Source organism: Hippopotamus amphibius, chromosome 11 (genome assembly GCF_030028045.1).
Source record: "Hippopotamus amphibius kiboko isolate mHipAmp2 chromosome 11, mHipAmp2.hap2, whole genome shotgun sequence".
In the NCBI taxonomy this organism is placed as follows: Eukaryota; Metazoa; Chordata; class Mammalia; order Artiodactyla; family Hippopotamidae; genus Hippopotamus; species Hippopotamus amphibius.
The window spans coordinates 52,881,783-52,901,843 of record NC_080196.1 but is presented as its reverse complement, the minus strand read 5'-3'; the positions used below and the strand labels follow the sequence as shown (position 1 = coordinate 52,901,843).

Sequence of the window (20,061 nt, the reverse complement as noted above, 5' to 3'; positions counted from 1 at the left end):
CAGAGTGAAGTAAGTCAGAAAGAGAAAGACAAATATTGTATGCTAACTCACATATACGGAATCTAAAAATGGTACTGATGAACTCAGTGACAAGAACAGGGAAGCAGATACAGAGAATGGACTGGAGAACTCGAGGTATGGGAGGGGGTGGGGGGTGAAGGGGAAACTGAGAAGAAGCGGGAGAGTAGTACAGACATATATATACTACCAACTGTAAAATAGTCAGTGGGAAGTTGTTGTATAACAAAGGGAGTCCAACTCGAGGATGGAAGATGCCTTAGAGGACTGGGGCAGGGAGGGTGGGGGGGAATCGAGGGGGGGGCGTCAAGGAAGGGAGGGAATATGGGGATATGTGTATAAAAACAGTTGATTGAACCTGGTGTACCCCCCAAAAAAAAAAAAAAAAAAGTTGATAAAGAGCATTCTTCTATTAAGTAAGTTAATACCTGAGGAACAAAGGCAAAAGGAAACAGCAAAATGACATGGGAACATCAAGCTCATCAAACTCTGCGGAGTGTGGAGGGCTGGGGCAGGCATCCCAGGTCCACATTAATTGGCTCACAGGAACTCATAAGAATTACACAAAGATTACAGAATGTGGAGGGAAATATCCTGGAAATGGCTAAAGGGACAACTCAAGAAAAGGCATGAAGATGCAGGGCAGAGACTGTGAAAGATGTTTGTTTTACTTTTGTCTAATTCACAAACTCAGAGAAAACCCAAAGAGAAGGATATAGAAAATTTCAAAAGTAACTGGATATGTCAAATAATGTATTAGGAAACACCTTAAATTTGGAACAATTAGAATTTGAGAAATTACAGAGCTGATGTTTCCAGTACACCTTGACATCACACAGTGAACAAGGTCCCATGATCTCTGCCTGGGGGCTTCCTCCCAGCTGCCCCAGGAGGCCAGAAGTGACTGAAGGTCACCTGTGGAGTAGCCCTCAGCCACTCGTGACTGGGAAAAGAGGAAAAAAAAACCTCCTACATTTAATTTGGCACATAGGACAACTCTGAAACATCTCATGCACTATATCCCAGATAATAATCTACGGATACGATTATTAATGTTTCCTGTACTGGCTGCTTTCTCTTGTCTCATTTCCTCCCCTCCGCCACCACCTCACCACTATTTCATGGGACCACCTGCTAAATAAACTATTTAACTTGGATCCTTGTCTTTTGGAAAATCCCAAAGTAAGTAATGGAATGTAATTTAGAACTGAGTTCTTTTAACGCTATGCTCAGTTGAAGGCATCAAAAACTAGGAAGAAAAATGGCTTGTGATCCTAAGTTTATTGTAAAACCTATCATACAACGGGCATTTCTAACAACCAGGAGAGAGGATAAGGGAGTAGAAACAAAATTTCTAAAGCAATTTAAAAGAACAAAGAGCTTGATAGAAAGATGGATGGTCATACATTTGTGATATTCCTAACTGAAAAAATAACTTAACTGTATTAGGTGGTTCAGCTTTCGTAACTCTACAGTTAATTTAAAAATTAAAAGAAAATGCAAATCCATTTTTGGGCTAATAAAACAAAACAGTTGTCATGTTTTAGATATCTTTTTACCCCCCACCTCAACACACACACAAAATTATATTAGCAATTCTAAACTGAATTCACAGTCTTGGGAATAAATGTGCTTATCTTTAGTTTGTATTTTATTTGTTCTATAACTTTGACAATAAAATCTCTTCAGGAATATATGGTTACTTAACACTTTTGTGATTAAGCTTTTATTATTTCTGAAAAAGAATACAAAATAGTACAAAAGAAAATTATTATTCCAGCAATAAGTAATGGGTGAGTCATATCCTTATTGTTAAGAGATTAAGTGCACAGATAAACTTTGTTTTCAAGGTACAATATTAGCCTGGCCACCAATCTCTGCATCTAGTTTCAAAAACAAAGATGTAAGAAATTTCTAGCAAAATAAATAAAAATTCACCCCTCAAAAACACTACTTTGCACATTCTTGTACGAAAGGACTTTGTAAAATAGGGCTATTATTTCCAACTTCCACCATCCTTGGAGAAGATTCATTCTGAATCCTATCCCCAGGACTCTGTTGCACAATAGACTAGATTAAAAAAAGAAAATGGAAGTGTCTTGATTGCTTGACCTAATGAATGAGATTTCAGAATATTTCCCTGAAATCTGCTATGTCTACAGACTACCATATCTGTTGGCTAATTTCAACAGATTCAGACAAATGATATGTGATCTCAAAAGAAGATTCTCACTTCATGATAATTAATGGATTGCAAAGGAACCCTAAAAGCAAGCTAAAAAAAGTCTCAATTCATCAAAATAACACTCATTTACCCAAGAAGCAACCAACTTTGTAAATATATGTCTAAATATATACATCATCATTTATTCATTTACATAATAAAATTTATTCAGCACCTATTATTTGCCAGATGCTGGGACAGGTGTTAGGACACAAAAATCCTTCCCTTGACTTTGAGTGTCTATAGATGGAAAAAGAGTAAAAGAATCATATATACAATAAGTGTAATAAAATGTTCCAGTTTTCATGTTGCATAGCAAATCTACTAGTTCATTCACAGATTCTTTCAACAACTTTTGTACAACTACTGTGTGCCAAAGATCATTTCAATTACAAGTAATCAAGGGGCAGAGTTATCTTAAAGGAAAGATAGTTTGTTATTTTAAATACATAATGGTACAATTCTATACATGTATATTACCTGGGTAATTGAGTAAAAAACTTATTAAATATGTAAATGGCTTTTGTTCGCAAGCCAAGAAAAGAAATGAAAGCCCAAACCAGCTAAAAATGGTATTTGAGAGCCGTAAAATAATTGTCCTTACCAGGAATACAGAATTGTTCCCACAACAGACGTAAGTTTACTGCTTTCTTGTTTTTGCTTTGCCAGGCCAAAGTCAGCTACAATTGAAAAAACAAAGCAATTTTATTATATTTTCCAAGAATTAGCATTGTTCCTTAGCTTTTAACACTCTGCAAAAAACAAAACAAAACAAAAAATTATGACAATTTACAAGAGAAAGCTTTTCTTATTTTCTCTGTCAAATTGCCCCATGTGTCAGCCTCTGAACCACGCCCAGCCTTCATTAATGGTGTACATACATTATGTCTTTACACTATATATATTGACATAATGAGATTTATCATTAAAAATATTAAAATAAGTCTTGCTGACTGAAAGACAGGACAAAGTACTTATTGAAATTGTGATTCTACTTTTCAAATTACCCTTTAAAGTTTTCAAATAAATAAAATGAACCTAGTGTTTTGGCATATGCCAGTCATCACCTCATCTGGCCAAAAAAATAAACAAATATGGTAAGCCTAAATAGTTACCATGAAGGTCTGAAAACCTGAAATTAATCGCATCTATTTGTATGAAGTCACAATAAATACAATGTTCACAATCATCTCAAAATACTTTTATAATAATATAATTATGTTAATACAAAGGATTCTAATTTTTAAACTAGAACACTAAATATTTATATTTAATATTAGCACTAGCTTTATTTTTCAAAGCACCTTCAAATACTTCTCTTTTTTAAGCCACTGAACAACTTAGATCCAAGTGGTAGAAACAGATATTTTTTCTTATTATCATTGTATGGATTTACAACATTTCAAGTGGTTTAATTACTAGAATTACACAAAATGACAGTGTTGAACCAGGACAAAAATTCAAGTTGCTAGTCCTAATGAAGTTTGATGTTCACAGTACCACTTTTTTAAGTCCACTAAATATGTATGGAATTTCACTGTAATGAACTTTTAATGAAAAGTACTTGATTATTTCTCTATACTAAAATGTCTTTGACAGGTTGAAAATATTCTGAAGTACCTTGACTTCAAAGTAATATTAATTCATGTTATTAATAACAATACCCATTTACAAAACAACAACCTTGAACTAGCACAGATTTAGCTGCTTACATATGTTGTCTAATTTAATACTCACAGTGAGATAGGAATTATTATAGTTAGTGCCTGTTAGTGCTTAAATGCAAGGACTCTGGAACCAGACAGGCTCAGTTCAAATCCTGGCTTCATTATATGCTACCTGAGTAATCCTGGGCATGTTATTTAATCTCTCTCTGCAATAGTTTTCTTATCTGTAAAATAGGGATGGTAATAATATAGAGAGCAATAAATACTATAATGTTAAAATCTGAATAAGTTAACATATGCAAATATAGCATAATGATAATCAACTGATGCATATCATTATTTAATCTTCACAACCACCCATTTTATAGATGAGGAAACTGAGGCTCAAAGAGAATAAGTGCCTTGCCCAGGGTTTCTCAGGGAGAAATAAACAGAGTTAAACATGAATTTGAGGTTGCTCAATTCTAAAGCCCCAAATCCTTATCAAAACAGAATATAGTACTACCAACAAAAAAAAAAATCACACCCAAATCACTTCATTTACAAATTCAACCAAACATTTAAGGAATAAATATCAGTTATGCACAAACTCTACCAGAAAATAGAAGAGGAGAGGACATTTCCCAACTCATTTTATGAAGTCAACATTACCCTGAACCAAGTTCAGACAAAGACATTACAAGAAAAGAAAACCATGGAACAATATTTCCCATGAGAACAGATGCAAAAATTATCAACAAAATATAAGCAAATCCAATCTAGAGATATATCAAAAAGGATAAGACATAATTATCAAGTGAGGTTTATGCTAAAAATACAAGGCTGATCCAACATTTAAACCAATATAGTTCACCAGATCAGAACATTAGAGAAGGAAATCATACAAGCATCTCAATAGTTGCATAAGAAGAATTTGAGAAAATTCAATATCTATTCCTTTCAGCAAAGTGGAAAATAGACAGGCATTTCCTTAACCTGATAAAGGGCATCTATGAAAAACCTACAGCTAACTTTCTAGTTAATGTTAAAATATTGAATGTCTTTCCCTTAATATCAAAAACAAGGTTTGATGTTATCTTGATTTGTGATTATTTCACAACGTATAACAAATATCGAATCATTATGTTATACACCTGAAACTAATACAATGTTGTATGTCAATTATATCTCAATTAAAGCAAAGAAAAATAAAAAAGAATAAAAGATATAGCTGTCAATATATTGATAGATATTTTGAAGAGATTGTCATATAAGCACAATTTTAATGTGTCTTGATAACTGAATTTTAAAAATGAATCAGAAAACATTATTTTCTCTTTCCTTTCAAAAAAAAAGAAAACATACTAATTACAATAGCATCATAGAAACAAATATCTAGGAAGAATATGACAAAAGACATGAAAGACCTATGCAGGGAAAATTATAAAATTTTGTTACAGTCATTAAAGAAGATTAAAATTAATGGAGAGAAAGTTCAAATTCATGGATTGATATTTCCAATATTATACAGATTTCACTCTTCCTAAACTAATTTATGTAATTCCAATCAAATGCCTTTTCATATTTTGGGTGGAACTTCACAAATTAAGTATAAAATTAATTTAGAAATAGAAACGGCCAAGGGGAGCCACGGATTTTGATACAAAAGAGAACAGAGTTTTCTATAGTATATTAAGAATTATTACAAGGTTACAGTAATTAAGACAAGGTGTATAAACTCAAGGATACAAAACAAAAGTCAACGATGTCCACTCTCACCATTCTTATTCAAGACTGTACTATAGGTCCAAGTAAGCACAATAATTACATACAAATTTTTGTGTGAAGACAATTTTTTGTTTCTCTTCAATAGACTCCTTGGAGTAGGATTACTAGATCCTATGATAACTGTATGTTTAATTTCATAAAAAACTACCGAGTCAAAATATATTCCAGGGTGTTCTCACCAGAAATGTATGAGAGTTCTAGTTGCTTCTGCCTCCTCACCAGCATTTGAACTCTTCATGGGTTTTTTATTAGCCATTTTAATTAGTATGAAATGGTAGCTCAGTATAAATTCAATTTGCATTTCCCTAATGACTAATGGTGTTGAACATTTTTTATATACTTATTTGCCATCTGTGTATCTTCTTTAGTGAAGTGCTTGTTCAAAATTTGGCCCATTTTTTCATTCGGTTGTTTGTTTTCCTATTATTCAGTTTTCTTATTTGTATTATTGATACAAATTCTTTGTCAGATAGATGATCTACAAATACTTTCTCCCTGTCTTCAACTTGTCTTTTCATTCTCTTAATATTTTTCATAGAACAGAAGTTTTAAACTTTAATGAAGTTCAATAAATTAATTATTTTATATATTATGGTTTTGATGTTATAAATATTTATTTATTTAATTTATTTATTTCAGCTGTGCTGAGTCTTCTTTATAGCACATGGGTGTCTCTAGCTGTGGCATACAGGCTCTAGAGCACACGGGCTCAGTAGTGGCAGCACATGGGCTTTTCGGGATTGAACCCAGGCCCCCTGCATTGGGAGCACAGAGTTTCAACCACCAGACCACCAGGGAAGTCCCTCAATGTTATAGTAAAGAAATATTTTCCTAACCTATATAAAATAGTCCAGGCTATTCTGCTGAAGAGGTCACAAAGAGAAGAGGGGTCCCAGTGAATGAGAGGCCAAGTTCCAGCCAAAAGCCAGGACTAACTGCTCATCATATGAGTGAGCCTTCTTGGAAGTGGACTCTCAGGCCAAATCAAGGCTTCAGATGATGCAGCCCTGGCCGACAGCCTCATTGAAACCTCGTGAGAGACCCTAAGCCAGAACTATCTGGCTAAGCTGCTCCTGGATTTCTGTCCCTTGAAATGGTGAGAAAATAAATGTTTGTTGTCTTAAGCCACTAAGTTTCGTGGCAATTGGTTACACAACAATGGATAATTAATGCAACCATTATTATTTAGTCCAGGCCACCATGAACGCTCATCCAGGCTACTGAACTATATTTTCTAAGCAGACTCCCTGCAGCCATTACTACCCTCTAAAACATAATTCTCCATACCAGAGCCACAATGATCTTTGAAAAACCTAAAGCAGATATCACTACTTAGAGGTTAAAATTCTTCAAAGGCTTCTGATAGATACTAAGAATAAAGACCAAACTCCTACCAGGCATAAAAGACCACATATGATCTGGGTTTTCAGAAAGGTCTTTCTCGACTATACTATCAAAACTTCATTGCTTTCCTCAACACTGTCCTCTTATATTTAACTCTTACTATCTTTCAACCTGAAATTACTTTCTTTGTTCTTATTTATTTAATGTTCATTTATGTATTAGGGTCTGTAATTCCTAACCAAAATGCAAGATCCATGAGAGCAGGGACTTTGTGTGCTTTATTACCGTAGATAGATGGGGATGTATCTTTCGATACATATACAGACATATATGCATATGTTTGTGAATATTTACCTATCTATCCTCTCAATACAGTAGTACTACTGACAGATGAGAAACATTAGAGGGCTAAGCTCTACAAAGTGTTTTTAAGAACAATACAAAAGCTAGATGGCTTGCTATAACCTTTCCATTTCCCTATTGTGCAATGGAGAAAACTAGTAGAAATAGCATAGTGTTTCAATATTTTGGGGAGTTTGCTATAATTTTGACATACATAAACTTTGACGAACTTACTACCTAAAATAATCCTTTGACTTTTAGTTCTAATGCTACATGGAAATTATCCTGTTTCTATAAAAATGCCACTGATTTTGAAAGGCAAATCCAAGGCATGGCGCTCACCATGATTCTATCCACTCCAGTTAATTGAGACAATGGCAGAAACTCGGACAGCTGTTTGCAAAATCACAGATGGTTGAAAAGTATTCTTAAAGAGGAAAAAAATTAATTTTTTTGGCTATTTAGAAAATTTTGGTAGCGGTATTAATGTTTCTATTACTCTTTCCACATTTGTGACAATATTTGGAGTAGAGGAAAAGGTTTTATTTTGGAAAGTGTGGTCATAACAGCATTCATGTGCTATAATAGAAATTCAAAAATGACAACAGAAAACATTTTATATATAGCACATTATATTAAAAAGGGTAAAAACCCTCTCCTTTGGTAGAACAAATGATAGCGAAAATCTTAAAGATTGTAGCATCTTTATGCTACAGACTAAAGCTGTCATCTTTCAGATGGAAAAGGTGTGTGGTCGCTGGTTGAGTCCTAGATTCTTGCTCTGTTGTTTACTATCTGTGCTACATTAGTCACATCACTCACTACTCTGTGTTCTCCAAAACATGGACTATAAATTTACCTTTTGCAGGGGTTGCTCAAACAACAATATGACAATTGATGAGAAGCACTTGGAAATACTGCACAGATGTAAGGTTTTCCCATCCCTCTCCACATGAACTTTCATCCATCACATGTCTGTCAGAAACTCCCAAATTCACAGCCAAACCAAAAAGCCCCAGTCTCTGTTGGGGGCTTCACCATCAGCCTGATGAAGCAACTCACCCCTTCATACCCAAACCCTGATAACATCACATCTTCCCCATTTCCTAGGCTTGAAATCTCTGACACTTCTCTCTTGCTCCTATACTTAACTACTCATCAGCTCTTATATCTGAATTTCCCATTGATTCTGTGATCACAGTTTAAATACACCAGAAGCCCAGGCTCTCTCTCCTTCCATAATAACCCAGGTATGCCTCATCAGAAAGCTTTTCCTTATAATCCATTCTACAGAATTTTTAACAGTGCAAAAATCTATCAACCTCTGTCTTCCTCACAGCAGGTCCCCATTAAGTACCAGAAGGTCTCCTGATTACTATTCTTTATAAAGTTTCTAGCTGCCCTATCTGGCCTTTAAGATGGTACATGTACTCACTGATTCACTCATTTGTCCAACAAATATTCACTAAGCATATACTACGCTCCAGGTACTGGGCTAGGTACTAAAGGTAAGATGGTAACCACATCAGAAACCATCCATGTTGACACAACCTTTAGGACCAGTGGCAGAGATATACATTAAATCAAGAATCGCACATATAAATGTAAATTTATGGTTGTGATAAGATCATTAAAGAGCAGGTAAATATATTATGAGAGGGTAATGTAGAGGACACAGCTGATCAGGAAAAGCTTCTGTGACAAAATGGTGGTTGTATGAATATATGAAGGAGGGCATGGGTTAACCAGGTAAGGAAAGACAGTGGAGAAGAGACTTCCAGGCTGAGGAAGCTACATGTACAAAGGTCCTGTGGTCAAGGGAGCATGGATCATTGAGGAACTGAGAAAAAGCCAGGCTTGCCAGAGGGCAGAAAATCAGGGATAGTGCCAGATGATAAAGGACCATGCAGGCCATGCTCAGATGACAGACCTCTCTCATTATCAGCCAATCTAAAGTGTCCACTCCAACAAAGTATTGGCCTCACTCTTGTACCACACTTGATTATGAGCAACTCAGTGCCCTTAAGCCTGCCTTTTTCTTTACCTGAAATGGCTTCCCTAAGGAAATAATACAAAGAGACTTGGTTAAAAGATGAACTCTAGAAGCAGACATGGTTCATCCCTGGCTCTGTCAACCAATTACTTGAGTGATTTAAGCAAGTTTTCACCTCTCTAAACCTCTTCATTTTCTGTAAAGATGGGAATGTGCCTGAGAGTATTGGATGAGATAAAGGAGTATAAATTTTATACCATAGTAAGTGATCAAGAGATGTAGCTATGGACAGTTTCTCCTACCCTTCAAAACATAGCTAAAATTTTAAAATGCCTTCCCTGAGGAAAATAAAAACAAGGAGTGATTCTGACAATTTCAGGAAATGATCAATTAAGACACCCATAATACTTGGCAATAACAGAAGATTCTGCTATATATATATATGATTCTGATATATATATATACATATATATATGTGTGTGTGTGTGTGTGTGTGTGTGTGTGTGTATATATATATATATATATATATATATATGAGACAGGCCAGAAGAAAGATGTCCACGTTGCAATCCCACTGCACCCACAATTCTGCCCTTTCCTCTGCCTCAGTAAATGCAGAGGCCAACCTCCAACTTCAGTAACATCCTGTCAGTACAGGACTGAACAGCAGATGAGAAGGGTTTCCCAGAAAGATGCTCAGAAAGTTCTCAGAAAACTCCTGTCCCATTGGCACATCTGCCTCTGTAGGTCATGCAGATTTCTACTCCCTACCCCCAAAACTTCCCTCTGACCTTCCAGCAAATGAAGTTCAGCTGATATTAAAAATATTATTTCTAATTGAATGAGTGAAAGTCTAATCAAATCTAAAATGGAATTTCCTGAAACCCAGAAAATAGTTAACAAAGTGACAGTTAGAACATACCTATCAATAATTACTTTAAATGTAAATGGAATAAATGCTTCCCAATCAAAAGAAATAGAATGGCTGAGTGGAAACAAAAACAAGACTCATGTATATGCGGCCTACAACAGACTCACTTCAGACCTAAAGACACACACAGACTGAAAGTGAAGGGATAGAAAAAGATATTCCATGCAAATGGAAACAAAAAAAAAAGCAGAGGAAGCAATATTTATGTTAGACAAAATAGACTTTAAAACAAAGACTGTAACAAGGGACAAAGAAGGACATTATGTAATAAGAAAGGGATCAATTCAACAAGAGGATATATACTTGTATATACATATGTATATACATACCCAACATAGCAGCACCTAAATATATAAAGCATATATTAGCAGACATAAGGGGAGAAACTGACAGTAACACAATAATAGCAGGGGACTTTAACACCCCACTTACACCAATGGACAGATCATCCATACATAAACTCAATAATGCTTTAATGACACATTATATCAGTAATTTGGTATAGATTAGATATATTAATCTGTATATTAATTGATATATACAAAACATTCCATCCAAAAGCAGCAGAATACACATTCTTTTCAAGTGCACACGGGATATTCTCCAGGACAGATCACATGCTAGGCCACAAACGAAGTCTCAACAAATTTAAGAAGACTGAAATCACATAAAGCATTTTTTCTGACCACAATGGCATGAGACTAGAAATCAACGACTAAAAAAAAAAAAAAACTGTAAAAAAGCACAAATGCATGGAGTTCACACAATACGCTACTAAGCAACAAATGGTTCACTGAAAAAAAAACAAAGAGAAAATTTTAAAAAATACTTTGAGACAAATGAAAATGGAAACACAAGAATCCAAAATCTGTGAGATACAGCAAAAGCAGTTCTAAAAGAGATGTTTATTGTGACACAAGCCTATCTCAGGAAATAAGAAAAACCCTAAAAAACAATCTAATCTCACACCTAAAAGAACTAGAAAAACTAACCAACAAACAAAACCCAAAGTTAGTGGAATGAAAAAATATTACAGATTGGAGTGGAAAAAAATGAAATAAAGACAAAAAACACAATACTAAAAAAATCAATGAAAAAAGAGCTGGTTCTTTGAAAAGATACACAAAATTGATAAACCTTTAGACAGACTTACCAAGAAAAAAGAGAGAGGGCTCAAATAAATAAAATCAGAAATGAAAAAAGAGAAGTTACACCCAACACCACAGGAATAAAAGAACCATAAGAGATAACAATGAACAATTATATGTCAATAATATGGGTAACCTAAAAGAAATGGATAAATTTCTAGAAAATACAACCTCCCAAGACTGAACCAGGAAGAAATAGAAAATATGAACAGAACACTCACCAGTAAGGAAAATGAATCAGCAATAATAATAAAAAAAAAACTTTGAACAACCATAATTCCAGGACCAGACAGCTTCACAGGTGAAATCTATAAAACATTTAAAGAAGAACTAACACCTATCCTTTCCAAATTATTACAAAATATTAAAGAGGAAAAAAACACTTCTGAACTCATTCTATAAGGCCAGAATCACCCTGATACCAAAATCAAACAAAGAACACACAAACACATACACACACACACAAATTTACAGGTCAATATCACTGATAAATATAGATGCAACACTTTTCAACAATATATTAGCAAACTGTATTGAACAGCACATTAAAAGGATCATACACCATGATCAAGTGGTATTTATCCCAGAGATGCAAGGATGGTTCAACATCCACAAATCAAAGTTATACACCACATTAGCAAACTGAAGAATAAAAATAATATGATCATCTCAACAGATGCAGAAAAAGCTTCTGACAAAATTCAACATCCATTTATGATAAAAAACTCTCAACAAAGTGGGCACACAGGGGACATACCTCAACATAATAAAGACCGTATATGACCTTTATTTACTTTCATTATTTACTCAACGATGAAAAGTTGAAAGAATTTCCTCTAAGATCAGGAAGAAGACAAGGATGCCTACTCTTGCCACTTTTATTCACCATAGTATTGGAACTCCTAGCTAGAGCAATCAGACAAGAAAAAGAAATAAAAGGAATCCAAATTGGAATGGAAGAAGTAAAACTCACTGTTTGCAGGTGACATGATACTATATATACAAAATCCTAAAGATGCTACCAAAACTATTAGGACTTATAAATGAATTGAGTAAAGTTGCAGGATACAAAATTAATATACAGAAATGTGTTGCATGCTTTACATTAACAACAAACTATCAGAAAGAAAAATCAGGAAAACAATTCCATTCACAATTTCATCAAAAAAGAATAAAATACCTAGGAATACACCTAACCAAAGAGGTAAAAGACTTGTACTCAGAAAACTATAATACACGGATGAAGAAAACTGAAAATTACACAAACAAATGGCAAGATACACTGTGCTTATGTATTGGAAAAATTAATATTGCTAAAATGACAGTATGACCCAAGGCAATCTACAGATTCAATGCAATCCCTGTCAAAATACCAAAGGCATTTTTCACAGAACTAGAACAAATAAGTCTAAATGTCTATGGAATTACCAAAGACCCTGAATAGCTGAAGCATCGTGAGAAAAAAGAAAAAAGCTGGAGGTATTATGCTCCCTGATTTCAAACTATCCCATAAAACTATAGCAATCAAAACAGTATGTTCAGGGGCAGAGTCAAGATGGCAGTGTGGGAAGACATGGAGATCGCATCTCCCCAAAAACAGATCAGTTACAGGAGGCTGGTGGGGGACCTGAGGCCCAAGAAGACCTGAGGAACCCTGGAGCAACTGGGTAGGACCTGGGGGAAGTCAGGGGGGTGGGAAAGGGGAAGCCAGATGGGACTGGCACACCTGGGGGTTGGCTGGCTGAGGGGAGAGATTCCCGCCTGGAGGGACCCTTGGGGGCTGAGGAGATCGGGAAACTGCAACTGGATTTTTTCCACCCAGGAGGCAAGGAGGCCTGCTGAGCTCCAGGCCTGGGAGCATGCTGGGCTCCCCAGAGGGGTCCTCTACCCTCCAAGGCCCCCTCCAGGCTGCCTGGGTCTTGGGGGTGTGGGAGGGAGGGAGAAAGGTGAGGAGGTGGAGAGGTGGACTGGTGGGGGTGGGGGCTTTGAGGTCAGGAGACAGAGAGGCAAGAGGGCATTTCGCCTGCCCTTTTGGCCAGGGAGGCTGACTGGGCTCCCGGGCCTGGTCCTTCACTCTTCGGGTCCCCTCCAGCACGTGGGTCCTGGGGATATGGTGGGGAGGGGGACAGGGGAGGGAGAGAGGCAGACAGTGGGGGTGGGAAGGGATTTTTGCAAGTCAGAAGAATAGGGGAGGCACCTCCAGGTATTTCTTCTGTGCAGGTCCTCCACCATCCAAGGCCCCTCTGGGCCGTTGGTCCTAAAAGTACAGGAGGGAAGTGGTGGTGGGAGAAGAAGAGAGGTAAAAGGGGGGAGGGACCCCCTGGGATCAGAGGATTGGGGGAGGAGCAGAAGACATTTATGCTACCCACTGGCCCGGGTAGCCTGCTGGTCTCTGGGACCTGGTCTCCAACTCTCCAGGGTCCCCTCCCAAACGCGTTGGTCCCAGGGGCATTGGTCCCAGGGGCATGGGAGCGTGGCAGGAGAAGGGGAAGAGAGGCAGATGGGTGGTGGGACATTCCAGGACTGGAGGACCAGAGGAGGTACAGAGGACATTTCCCCAACCCACTTGGGCCCAGCAGGCCTACTGGGCTCCCGAGTCTGGTCCCTTGGTCTCTGGGGCCCTCTCTGGTCATACAGGTGTGGGAGGGAAGGAGGAAAGGGGAAGAGGAAGAGAGGCAGACAGTGGTGGGGGGGACCTTGCAGGACCAGAGAATCAGGGGAGATGCTGCAGGATATCTCCCTACCCACTTGGCACTGGGAGGCCTATGCTGCCCCCCAGACCTGGTCTTTGGTCCTCCAGGGGCCCCTCTAGGACGCATTGGTCCTAGGGGTGTAGATGGAAAGCAAGAAAGAAGAGGAGACACGGGCAGGGGAGGGAGCGTTCTGGGATTGGAGGATCAAGGGAGTCAGGGAAGGTATTTCCCCTGCCCACTAGCCTTGGGAAGCCTGCTAGGTTCATGGACCTGGTCTTTCACACTCCAGGGCCCCCTCCAGCTGCTTGGGACCTAGGCAAGTGGGGGGCGGGGCAGAGGAAGAGAGGCAGACAGGGACCCTATGAGACTGGGAGATCTGGGGAAGTGCCACAGGCATTACCCTAGCCCAGTTGGCCCTGGGAAGCCTGTTGGATGTCAGAGTCTGGTATCCTGCCTTCCAGTGCCCCCTGCAGCTGTGAGGGTCCTGGGGTAATAGGAGGGAGGGGGTGAGGAAGAAGACAACCCAAGGGGTAGTGACCCTCTGAGACTGGAGGACTAGGGGAGGTGCCTATCATTTCTCCCACCACCTCGGGCCCAGGTGCTGGGTACCCAGCCTGCTGGGTACCTAGACCTCGTCCTTTGCCCCCAGGACCAGAGGAACTCCTGGGCCTCTCTGCCTCATTTGGCCTAAGCCCCACTCCCCACCACCCCAGGGTCTTTTCTAAGCATAGGTCCTTTCCATTGCCTAAACCATCCCCACCCCCGGCCACCAGCCCTTGTCTAAGTCCTGCCCCCACAGCCAAGGCCTCTTCTGGCTTTTTTTTGTTCCCACCTCCTCACTTTGGCTGATGCAGCTGTTTTACCTTCCACTTGTTGCTCCACCTATTTTTTTTTAATTTTTCTAACACATATGTTTGTTTCCTATTCTTATCATATTTTTTATCTTGCTATCATTCTGCTGTTCTCCTACTTTTTTAAAAATTTTTTTTCAATTTCCTGCTCCACATGGTTTGTGGGATTTTGATTTACAAGCCTGGGGTCAGGACTGAGCTCCTGAAATGGGAGCTCTGAATCCAAAACATTGGACTAACAGTGAAAACCAGTTCCCAGGGAATATTCATCAGAGTGAGGTCTCCCAGAGGTTCTCACCTCAACACCAAGACCCAGATATACTCAACAACCTACAAATGACATTGTTTGAAACCGCAGATCAAACATCCAGTGGGAGAGAAACACAATACCAACCATCCAAATTGGGGGGAAAATGGGATGACAAAAAAATATGTCACAGATGAAGGAACAAGGTAAAAATACACAAGACCAAAGAAATGAAGAGGAAATAGGAAAATTGCCTGAAAAAGAATTCAGTGTTGATAGTAAAGATGATTCAAAATCTTGATAATAAAGTACAGAAAATATAAGAAACAGTTAATAAGGACTCATAAGAACTAAAGAGCAAACAAACAGTAATGGACAACAAAATAACTGAAATTAAAAATACTCTAAATGGTATAAACAGTAGAATAACTGAGGCAGAAGAACGAATCAGTGAGCTGCAAGACAGAATGGGGGAAATGACTGCCACAGAGCAGGAAAGAGAAAAAAGGATAAATAGAATAGAAGACAGTCTCAGAGACCTCAGTGACAACATTAAGTGCACCAACATTCAAATCATAGGCATCCCAGATGAAGAAGAAAAAAAGAAAGGGTCTGAGAAAATATTTGAAGAAGTTATAGTGGAAAACGTACCCAACATGGAAAAGGAGATACTTAATCAGAGAGTCCCACACAAAATAAACACAAAGAGAAATACACCAAGGCACATATTTATCAAACTAACAAAAATTAAACACAAAGAAAAAATATTAAAAGCAGCAAGAGAAAAGCAACAAATAACATATAAGGGAAAATCAATAAGGATAACTGCTGATCTTTCTGCAGAAACTCTGCAGGCCAGAAGGGAATGGCAGGATATACTGAAAGTCCTGAAAGAGAAAAACCTACGGCCCAGAATACTCTATGCAGCAAAAATCTCATTCAGATTCGATGGAGAAATAAAAGCTTTCCAGACAAGCAAAAGTTAAGAGAATTCAGCACCACCAAACCAGCCTTACAACAATTACTAAAGCAACTTTTCTAAGCAAGAAACACAAGAGAAGGAAAAGACCTACAAAAACAAACCCAAAACAATTAAGAAAATGGTAATTGGAACATATATATCAATAATCATCATAAATGTAAATGGATGAAATGCTCCAACCAAAAGACACAGACTGGCTAAATGGATACAAAAACAAGACCTTTATATATGCTGCCTACAAGAAACACACGTCAGACCAAGGGACACATATAGACTGAAAGTAAGGGGATGGAAAAAGATATTCCATGAAAATGGAAGTCAAAAGAAAGCTGGAATAGCAATACTCATATCAGATAAATTAGATTTTAAAGTAGAGACTATTACAATAGACAAAGATGGACACTACATAATGATCAACGATTCAATCCAAGAACAAGATATAACAATTGTAAATACCTATGCACCCAACATAGGAGCACCTCAATACATAAGGCAAATGCTAACAGCCATAAAAGGGGACATTGACAGTAACACAATAATAGTAGGAGACTTTAACACCCCACTTACATCAATGGACAGATCATCCAAACAGAAAATAAGTAAGGACACACAAGCTTTAAGTGACACATTAGACCATCTCGACTTAATTGATATTTATAGGACATTCCATCCAAAAATGACAGAATACAGTTTCTTCTCAAGTGCACATGGAACATTCTCCAGGACAGATCACATCTTGGGTCACAAATCAATCCTTGGCAAATTCAAGAAAATTGAAATCATATCAAGCATTTTCTCAGACCACAACACCACAAGACTAGATATCAATTACAGGAAAAAAAACTATAAAAAATACAAACACATGCAGACTAAAGATTACACTACTAAACAACCAAGAAATCACTAAAGAAAACAAAGAGGAAATCAAAAAATATTTAGAAACAAATGACAATGAAAACACAACAACCCAAAACCTAGGGGGTGCAGCAAAAGCAGTTCTAAGAGAGAAGTTTATAGCAATACAGTCCTATCTCAAGAAACAAGAAAAATCTCGAATAAACAACCTAACCTTACACCTAAAACAATCAGAGAAAGAAGAATAAAAAACCCAAAAGTGAGCAGAATGAAAGAAATCATAAAGATGAGAGCAGAAATAAATGAAAAAGAAATGAAGGAAACAATACCAAAGATCAATGAAACTAAAAGCTGGTTCTTTGAGAAAATAAACAAAACTGATAAATCATTAGCCAAACTTATCAGGAAAAAAAGGGAGAAGATGCAAATCAATGTAATTAGAAATGAAAAAGGAGAAGTAACAACTGACACCACAGAAATAAAAAAGACATGAGAAACTACTACAAGCAACTATATGCCAATAAATTGGATAACCTGGAAGAAATGGATAAATTCTTAGAAAAGTTCAATCTTCCAAGACTGAACCAGGAAGAGAAAATATGAAGAGACCAATAACAAGCATGGAAATTGAGACTGTCATTTAAAAATCTCCCAACAAACAAAAGCCCAGGGCCAGATGGATTCACAGGCAAGTTCTATCAAAAATGTAGAGAAGAGCAAACACCTATCCTTCTCAAACTCCTCCAAAATGTTGCAGAAGGAGGAACACTCCCCCAAACTTACTCTACGAAGCCACCATCACCCTGATACCAAAACAAGGCAAAGATGTCAGAAAAAAGAAAATTACAGACCAATATCACTGATGAATATAGATGCAAAAATCCTCAACAAAATACTAGCTAACAGAATCCAGCAGCACATTAAAAAGATCATACACCATGATCAAGTGGGGTTTATCTCTGGGATGCAAGAATTCTTCAATATATGCAAATCAATCAATGTGATACACCATATTAACAAACTGAAAGATAAAAACCATATGATAATCTCAATAAATGCAGAAAAAGCTTTTGACAAAATTCAACATCCATTTATGATAAAAACTATCCAGAAAGTGGGCATAGAAGGAAATTACCTAACATAATAAAAGCCATATATGAGAAACCAAAAATCAACATAGTTCTAAATGGTGAAAAAGTGAAAGCATTCCCTCTTAGAACAGGAACAAGACAAGGGTGCCCACTCTCACCATTATTATTCAACATAGTTTTGGAGGTTTTAGCCACAGCAATCAGAGAAGAAAAAGAAATAAAAGGAATCCAAATTGGAAAAGAAGAAGTAAAATTGTCACTCTTTGCAGATGACATGATATTATATATAGAAAACCCTAAAGATTCTACCAGAAAACTGCTAGCACTAATCGATGAATTTAGGAAAGTATCAGGATACAAAATTAATGCACAGAAATCTCTTGCATTCCTATACACTAACAATGAAAAAGCAGAAAGAGAAATTAAGGAAACTCTCTCATTCACCATTGCAACAAAAAGTATAAAATACCTAGGAATAAACCTGCCTAAGGATGCAAAAAACCTGTACGTAGAAAACTATAAGATACTGATGAAAGAAATCAAAGACGATACAACCAGATGGAGGGACATACCATGTTCTTGGATTGGAAGAATCCACATAGTGAAAATGATTGCACTACCCAAAGCAATTTACAGATTCAACACAATCCCTATCAAATGGCATTTTTCACAGAACTAGAACAAGAAATCTTAGGATTTGTATGGAAATGCAAAAGACCCCAAAGAGCCAAAGCAATCTTGAGAAGGAAAGACGGAGTTGGTGGAATCAGGCTTCCTGACTTTAAACTATACTACAAGGCCACAGTGATCAAGACAGTATGGTACTGGCACAAAAACAGAAAGGAAGATCAATGGAACAGAATAGAGAACAAAGAGGTAAATCCAAGCACATATGGACACCTTATCTTTGACAAAGAAGGAAAGAATATACAATGGAAAAAAGAAGGCCCCTTCAATAAGTGGTACTGGGAAAACTGGACAGCAAAAAGTAAAAGAATGAAATTAGAACCCTTCCTAACACCATACACAAAAATAAACTCAAAACAAATTAAAGACCTCAATGTAAGGCCAGACACTAACAAACTCCTAGAGGAAAACATAGGCAGAACACTCTATGACATACATCAAAGCAAGATCCTTTTTGACCCACTTCCTAGAATAATGGAAATAAAATCAGAATAAACAAATGGGACCTAATGAAATGTAAAAGCTTTTGTACAGCGAAAGAAACCATACACAAGACAAGAAGACAACCCACAGAATGGAAGAAAATACTTGCCAATGAAGCAACTGACAAAGGATTAATCTCCAAAATATATAAGCAGCTCATGCAGCTTAACACCAAAAAAGCAAATAACCCAATCCACAAATGGGCAGAAGACCTAAATAGACATTTCTCCAAAGAAGACATGCAGATGGCTAACAAACACGTGGAAAAATGCCCAACATCACTAATCATTAGAGAAATGCAAGTCAAAGCCACAATGACATATCACCTCACACCAGTCAGAATGGCCATCATCAAAAAATCTAGAGACAATAAATCTTGGAGAGGGTGTAGAGAAAAGGGAACTCTCCTGCACTGTTGGTGGGAATGTAAGCTGGTACAGCCACCATGGAAAACAGTTTGGAGGTTCTTTAAAAACTAAAAATGGAACTACCATATGACTCAGCAATCCCACTACTGGGTATATACCCTGAGAAAACCATAATCCAAAAAGAAACATGTACCATAATGTTCATTGTAGCACTATTTACAATAGCCAGGAAGTGGAATCAACCTAAATGCCCATCAACAGATGAATGGATAAAGAAGATGTGGCACATATATACAATGGAATATTACTCAGCCGTAAAAAGGAATGAAATGGAGCTATGTGAAATGAGGTGTATAGACCTAGAGACTGT

General features: G+C 37.3%; 1 protein-coding gene across 3 annotated transcripts in view; it reads right to left on the bottom strand.

Annotated features, from left to right (window-relative positions):
* NEK10 (NIMA related kinase 10) overlaps positions 1 to 20,061 on the bottom strand; it is a 267,865-nt gene that overhangs the window by 150,005 nt on the left and 97,799 nt on the right. For 2 of the 3 annotated variants that reach the window (XM_057700444.1, XM_057700445.1), the window contains exon 23: positions 2,847 to 2,922. In XM_057700444.1, the coding sequence (XP_057556427.1) occupies positions 2,847 to 2,922 (76 nt within the window). Of the gene's footprint in view, positions 1 to 2,413; positions 2,483 to 2,846; positions 2,923 to 20,061 lie in introns of those variants that run through there. The other variant, XM_057700446.1, reaches the window with a different exon arrangement.